The 7,557-nt window shown below is 51.3% G+C and overlaps 1 protein-coding gene across 1 annotated transcript in view; it reads right to left on the bottom strand.

Moving 5' to 3' along the window:
• Positions 1–3,512: 3,512 nt before the first annotated feature.
• C23H1orf50 (chromosome 23 C1orf50 homolog) overlaps positions 3,513–7,557 on the bottom strand; it is a 4,967-nt gene continuing 922 nt past the window's right edge. The window contains exons 2-4 of the mRNA XM_010723021.2: positions 6,618–6,749; positions 5,414–5,545; positions 3,513–4,714 (exon numbers count right to left, since the gene is read on the bottom strand). Of these exons, the coding sequence (XP_010721323.1) occupies positions 4,532–4,714; positions 5,414–5,545; positions 6,618–6,749 (447 nt within the window). The 3' untranslated portion in view covers positions 3,513–4,531. The remainder of the gene's footprint in view (positions 4,715–5,413; positions 5,546–6,617; positions 6,750–7,557) is intronic.

Consider the following 7,557-nt stretch of genomic DNA (forward strand, 5'->3'; position numbering starts at 1 on the left):
TGGCGGCTCGCTGCGGGGTCTCCTCGGCTTCAGGCGCAGGGGCACGCTGCCGGTGACGTCATCGCGCAGCACTGGGCGGGGCGCTGGTGACGTCATCGCGCAGGAACGCGAGGGCGGGGCGCGGGACGGCGCTTCCAGCTTGCGCGGTTTGGGTGCAGTGGGGCCGGTCGGGTTGCAAAAGGGCGCTGGCGTCGCCCAGCGCTACCAGTGCAAAACCCCGTCCTTAGTGCCGTGTCCACACACCCCTTAAGTACCCCCAGCGTTGGGGACTCCCCTGAGCAGCTTGGCATGACACTAAACGAACCAAGGCATGGGAAAATACACCGGGTCAGATGTTAAACATACTTAACAATGCCTGCTTTCACAAAGCTAGGTAATGCTAAGCAAATCATCCTTCATCTACTCGAGAAGCCCGGTGTATCATTATCTAAGTCAGCGTGGGGGCCCTTCCCAGTATAACACTGTGGAACTGGATCCAAACAAGAGGAGGGCAATGTGTGGTCATGGAGAGGGAGACTGCTTGCTTCATCTGTGAGGGTCCTGAGACCCCCACACCAAACCACTGAGCACGTGCAAGGAGGTGGGACCCTATGTTATACTGTATCAGAATGGCCTGGGTTGCAAAGGACCACAGTCCTCATCTGGTTCCAACCCCCTGCTGTGTGCAGGTCGCCAATCAGCAGCCCAGGCTGCCCGGAGCCACATCCAGCCTGGCCTTGAATGCCAGCAGGGATGGGGCATCCACAGCCTCCTTGGGCAACCTGTTCCTGTGTGTCACAGAACCACAGAATGGCCAGGGTTGGAAGGAATCTCAAGGATCATGAAGCTCCAACCCCCTGCCACATGCAGGGCCACCAACCTCCACATCTCATAGCAGCCCAGGCTGCTCAGGGCCCCATCCAACCTGGCCTTGAACACCTCCAGGGATGGACGGGGATCCACAGCCTCTCTGGGCAGCTGTTCCAGCACCTCACCACTCTCTCTTTAAAGAACTTTCCCCTGACATCCAATCTAAATCTTTCCTCCTTCAACTTAAAACCATTTCCCCTTGTCCTGCAGTTATCTACCCTTTCAAAGAGTTGATTCCCCTCCTGTTTGTAGGCTCCCTTGAGATACTGAATGTTATTGAATATTGCTGAGCAGGAAACCTTTTGCATACGTAACGCAGGTAATGTATTTAAGCTGAAGGTCTTTTGTTGTTTAGGGTGAAGATATCCACTCAGGGAGCATTGGGAACTCAGACATAGCTCTCACACACAGTGTTTGAGTAGCAGGAGCCAAAAAGCAGCCTCCTGGCTGAAAGAGAAAACTCATTTAAATCAACTGAATTCTTAAGAGCCAGGAAGACCTGCTGGGCTTGTTGTGCAGCTCAGGAAGGCGAAATGTTAGCAGCAGTAAGCCTGCTGTGCTGCCCTGCAGTGGGCAGCTGAAAACCATCTGATGAGGCTTAAACCCCCCCGTCCCTCCTCTGATTTTGCTCAGCCCTGGTTCTGTGCCCTCAAAACGCGAAAATTCAAAGGTGCTGTAATGCTCTTGGTACATCAGGGAGATGTTTCCTGCATTCTCAATCCCATCAAGTCATTATTAAACTCATCTCTTGGGATCAAAAGAAGACAACAAGGCTCATGTCAGCAAACATCAGCTCCAGGGAGCAGGTATCTGCGCAGCCAAAGATGAGCAAAGCCACTCTGCCAAGCACTATTGGCATCAGAAGCACATCTCCCACAGAGACTGTCCACCCCTGGGGCTTTTGGAACGAGCCATTGGCTTCACATCCACTACTGCCCTGAGCGCTCATTGAAGAGCAAGGGGAGAGAAATCTTGATGAAATACCATGACTGGGTGCATACCTACCCACAGCCGCTGCCTCCAGAGCCAGCAAGCTGCACTGTGCCACCTCTGCTGAGTGCAGCAGCACTGTTTCAAAAGGAGGAAGGGCTGTTTGCAAAGCTCCACTCCTTGCTGCAACCAGGTTTACATAGAAAACACCTAAATGCAACATTTCCCGTGTCACTGAGTCCATTCTCAGCTTGCACGTGGATTAGCTCTGCAAAGTCAGTGACCTGAGATGGAAAAGCATTACGTTAAACTTGGGTGCATATAAATGTGACTGGGAATGGAAACAGGGGTCTCAAAGGAGGACCCTGATTTTTAACCTTTTGTACAGCAGATGAAACAGCCTATGGTTTCCTTCCCTCCCTGTGAATGCAGCCTGGCATACCCTCAGAAACAGCAGTGGCTGGAAAGGCAGCCAGGGCTCTTTTCAAAGCCCCATTGTTCCTCACTATGATTTAAGCAGAAGTACAACATGAAAATTTTCCCCAGATTGCAGAATCAGACACCTTCAGTGGTGTTTTCTGCAATGAGTCACAAACATCTGCTGCCTCGGTCAGTCCTCACCCAGAAGTTTGTTCACCTGAGACAGGCACATGCATCCACCCAAATGAAAGGCGTGAGAAGCGTGTAGGAGCAAGCAGAGGCCAACTCCTCACCCATGGACAGCCCAGACCCCTCTCTAGTGTTGCATCTCACTGACTCCTCCCAGTTGCAGCTTGGTGCCTTGTTCCTGATAAAATTCCCACCCTACTGATCCAAAAATGCACTAAGGAAAGGGCTCGGGACAGGCTGAGCCAAGCAGAGGCACTCACAAGCCCAGAGGCACTCAGGGAACCCTCCGCAAGCTCTACTCCTAGTGGTTTTGCCAGCACTGTCTCCTCTGTTCTCTTGCAATAAATACATTACAGAAAGGTGATGCTGCAGCAGAATTGCATCCTCAGCTGCAAGTGCTGCAGGAGGCTGCTGTTCAGCACCTTTCACCTTTCTGTCACCAGCTCCATCCCTGCCTATTTTACACAGGATGTGTTGCTCAGCTCTGCAGTGGTACCTTGCCTTATCTCCCTGCCCGCAGCACAGGGAGCAACACAATACAATGCTGGATATGCTGCACTTGCTGCAAGCCTTTTGCTTGTTGGAGATCCAGAAAGAACAGGCAGGATTCTGCAAGATGGGCAGCACATGGTTAGGATGGAGAAGTGGGTTACAGCAAACCTTCAAAGAGCAAGGTGGCAGGAGAGGCGAGAAGAGGCATTTATGTTCTCTGAACAGGATCCCTCTACCCAGCAGAAACATGCTGGCACAGAGCACCAGCCCTCCGTGACACACAGCTGTCATTCAAGGCACCCAAAGCTGGGTTTTTGGATCAATAGGGTGGGAATTTTATCAGGAACAAGGCACCAAGCTGCAACTGGGAGGAGTCAGTGAGATGGGACCCAAAGGAACTGCAGCAGGGCAGCAGAGCTACAGGGCACAGAGGGTCTGAAGGCTTTGCTGGAGAAGTGAAATCATGTCAAAGTCCAACATAAGAAATCACAAGCTGCAAAGGACAAAGGCAACAGACATAACCCAAGTCCCCTTGTGCATGTACATCAGCTTACAATTCTTAATGATGGGAAACAGATAAAACTGGGGCAGGAATACCTTCTTCCCAGAGGAGCATAAATCACAGACGAAGGTCTCTGATGTTGCTGTAATTAGCACTATGGCAAAGCCCATGCAGTAATTAACTTTCTCCCTTCCAAGTTAAGATTTAATAACATGCAGTAAAATAAGACCTGGGGTGATAAAACATGCAGGGGAAAAAAAAAAGAAAAAAAAAACAAACTCTATCAAATTAGGCACTTGTGACTTGATAAGGAATTAATTATACCCTGGTCTAATCATAACAACACATTGCTTTTAATTTGCCCAGTGCTCTAAGTGAGGGAGGGTGAGCTGGGAAAAGCTTCTTCCAAAATCCTATGCTGACTCTGAGAAGATTTCTGCCAGCCACAGGGAAGCACAGCAGGATGGGGCTGGGCTGATAGCAGCACTGCAACAGGAGAAGCCTGGCGCAGTCAAGATGCAGGTGAGCTGAGGGTGACCTGGGAGAACCCAGAGCTGCAGCATCCCCATCTTCAGGTCTCAAGCCGGGCACCAAAACCTTCTCTGCTGCAGGACAAGGGCCAGGAGGAGCCCTACGTGGTCTGAGATGAACAAATGCACACTAGAAAGGGAACAAGGAACAACAGACCTCTTTGCATGCGACTTTGACCACTCTTCTCACGCCACAGGCTTCCTAAATGTGTGTGTTATAACAAGGGCCAAAATCCAGACCTGAAATCACTACCTGCCACACATAGTCCCAGTGAGGTGTGCTACAGCCAGATGGGTAGGACATATTTTATAACACTATCAATCCACCCCAAGCATATTTGCTTTTTGCCCCAAGTCCTTCTGAAATTACTCCATCTGATATCATCTGCCTCTTGTTACAGCTTGGCATAAGTCAAAGAAATAAGTTACTTGATTACTAGAAAATCCAGTAAGACTGAATTCAGAATTAGTCTTATTAAAGCAAAGAGCAAGTACTGGCAGCATCAGCATTTTCATTTCTTGGTCTCTTTCCTTGCCCTGCCTTTGGCAACGCTCAGGCACTGCCTGCCCTCAGGCATTAGCTCTGTTCACAGGTCGTGTATAGCCACCACACTTCACATCATTTGGTGAGGCCCTGGAAGTTGGGCTCTGTGCATGGGGGGAGTGCTGCCTGCCGGCTCAGCAGTTTATCCAAGATGTTTATTTCAGCATCTCGTCGCTCAATGTCCTCAAAAGGCGTCCAGGACATGTCGTGCTGGAGCTTATAGGCACCAAGAAACTCATGAGGGCTTGTCCCCCACTCCTGGAAGAGAAAGGACAGATATACATTGCTACTGGGTTTCCCTTGGAGCCACACTGTGCTGACAATCTCAGCCTCCCTGCCCAGGCTGGCTTGTCCCACCACCTTCAAGGCACTCCCAGCTACACAGATGACCCACTTTCCAATGTAAAAATAAGATTAACTATGCTGAGTCTAAGACCAGTCAAGGCACAGTACAGTGCTGCTGACACAGGGAGATCTGGGGAACAGTATCAACCTGCAGAGCTCCTCTACCTTGCTCATTGCTGTTTACTCTGAAGTCTTCACCCAGTGCATTAGCAAATGGGTTGCCTGCAAGGAAAACACCTCCAACACTAACTCAAGAGGAGAGTCATCCCCATTTCCCATTGAAACAAAACACCAACCTGCAAACCATCTCAACTCCTGGGCTAAAGCACCTGAGAAAACTGCTGTCAGCAATCACAGCAGACGGGAGGCCCAGGGCACTTCTGTATTTTTCTGCTTTCATAAAAAGAACGGCAGAGACTGAATTGAGGTCTACCTGTCAAAGACACTGCCCACCTTAGACCAGCAGATAACTCAGATCAAGAAACCCAACCGAGCACAGGTCTGTGAATGGCTCCATCAAACCAGTGCTTTTGTCAGAGTTCCAGAAGTGCCCAAGTACCAGAAATTCTGTCTCTTCCCCTCCTTCTTTCCTCAGAGGCTGCTGCCACACACCTTAGGAGACAGGATGGAGAAGTACTTTTGGCCACTCTCCCTCCTATACAAGTAGTAAATGTTTCCTGGCTTCTTCACTAAGTTGCAGGCCACGTGGTGCAGATCAGCATCCCTGTTAGCATCTTCCAAGACCTAAAAACAAATTTAAAATTTCCACACTTGAAATGTAACTGATTACTTACTTCTTATAACTTACACACACTTCTGCATCTCAGCCAGAGCCCACAAGGCTCTGCCCTCCCAGCACAGCTTTTGCTTCATTCCATCGCTTGCCCCAGGAAGTAGATGCTTTCCAAAGAGACATTTATTTTCTTCAAGTTTCCTCTGCTGAACTGCACTTTGGGACTCCTGCAACCCTCTACAGAGGTGCAGATACCTCCAAACAGCAGCAAGCTCTTCAAAACTTCAGGTTCACCTCTGCCCCTGCCCCAACCATTGGCTGGAGTCATTCCTTGCCTCCACACACAGTCAGACCTTGGGGACTTCCCTGCTGAAGTAACCTGGGGAAGGCACAGCAAGCACAGGGGAACTCAATTCCCCAGCTGCAGCTCTTAACAACCACATGACATAATTGCCTTGATGACAGTGGGCCAGCTGCAGTGACCAGCAAGTCCTTTCTCACTCCATAAATTGTTTTTGGTTCTATGAGCACATCTGTAGGGGTGAAGACAAAATAGAAGAGGACAGCTGAGCACTGCTGGGTTGACAGCCAGGATCAACTGCTCTGGCAACTGAGCTGGGACAAACTTAAAAACTGAGACACACCCAAACCTCGAAGCAAAGCTCGTCTTCTCCCAGGGGCTTGGATTCACCTCAGAGCGACCATTCAGAGTCACACTGTCACCCTGCTGCACCAACTCCTCCTGGGAGCACACCCTACAGTGACAGGAGTTTTCTGTCACAGTTGTAACTGACATCCCCAGCTGCTGTGGGCTGACCACCAGCTCCCACCCCTCCTCTGAAAGGACTCAGCACACCTGACAGAAGCCTCCCCCAATATGCAGTGAGGCAAAGCCCCCAAAACATCCCTCGTGTCCCCAGTTGATACCAGACAGTGAACTCTGGCTGTCATCCCCCTGAATCTTCTCTACTTGGCTTCAGGCAATGATTCACAACCAGCCCACAGCTTCTCCCAGAAACCTAACAGCCAAGTAAAAGCAAACCTTTATCCTCATTTCCTTCCTGCTACTGGATGCATCCTCACCTTCCGAGCCTGCTCCTGCAAGCACCGGATCTGCTCAGCAATGACAGTCAGCTTGTTGCAGGCGTTGGCTCGAACAAACTCATCTGCCTGCAAGAGACACAAGGGTTGGTGAGGATGAAGGCAGCCAGGGCCCTATGGACATTTCCACGCTGGGGAAGCAATGGTTGCAGCCTTGCATTAACAGAGGTCTAACATGAGCTGCACAGGGAGCTCTGAACCCTCCGGCAGGTGGGGAGACACCACAGCACCCCCAGACAGCTGCGTACACAGATGCAGACAAGGGGGAGGCACAGTAGGCAGGAGATGGGCAGCAAGACGGAGGTGAACCAAAAGAAGTGGAATGCACCAAGAGAAGGCAGAAGGATCTATGGGGAGGGGTTTGAAGGGGCTAGAGAAGGGCAGGAGGACACACAGGGAGGCACTGGGATGAGAAGGGAGGCACTGAGGGAAAGAGCAGAACATACAAGGATGCACTGGGGAGAACGGCAGGAAATACTGAGACCCAACAGAGCATCTATAAGGTTCCTTCCACCCTGAACCATTCCTACCAAGGTGGTAGGCAGCAACACGCAGCAGGGGCAATGGGGCATACAGGGATGCAGGACATACTGGGAGGCACTGGGATGGGCAGGGAGACACTGAGAGGGACAGTGAGGCTTAAAAGGGTGCACTGGGGGGAGCAGCAGAAAAGACTGGGGGGCACTGAAGCCATGATGGGACCCACTGGAGCACCTGCGGCGGTAGGGCAGTAGCACAGGGCAGGGGTTGGAGATGGATGATGTGCAAGATTCCTCCAACCCGAGCCTTTCTGTGACCTTACAACACGGCGAGAGGCGCCGGCACGGAGCGGGGACAACGCGGCGGTGCTGACTCGGGGCGCTGCCGGGAAGCAGCGGGGCACCGGGTGCCCGCACGGCCTCAGCCCCGGCCCAGCCGCTTC

The sequence above is a fragment of the Meleagris gallopavo genome, chromosome 23 (genome assembly GCF_000146605.3).
Source record: "Meleagris gallopavo isolate NT-WF06-2002-E0010 breed Aviagen turkey brand Nicholas breeding stock chromosome 23, Turkey_5.1, whole genome shotgun sequence".
NCBI lineage: Eukaryota > Metazoa > Chordata > Aves > Galliformes > Phasianidae > Meleagris > Meleagris gallopavo.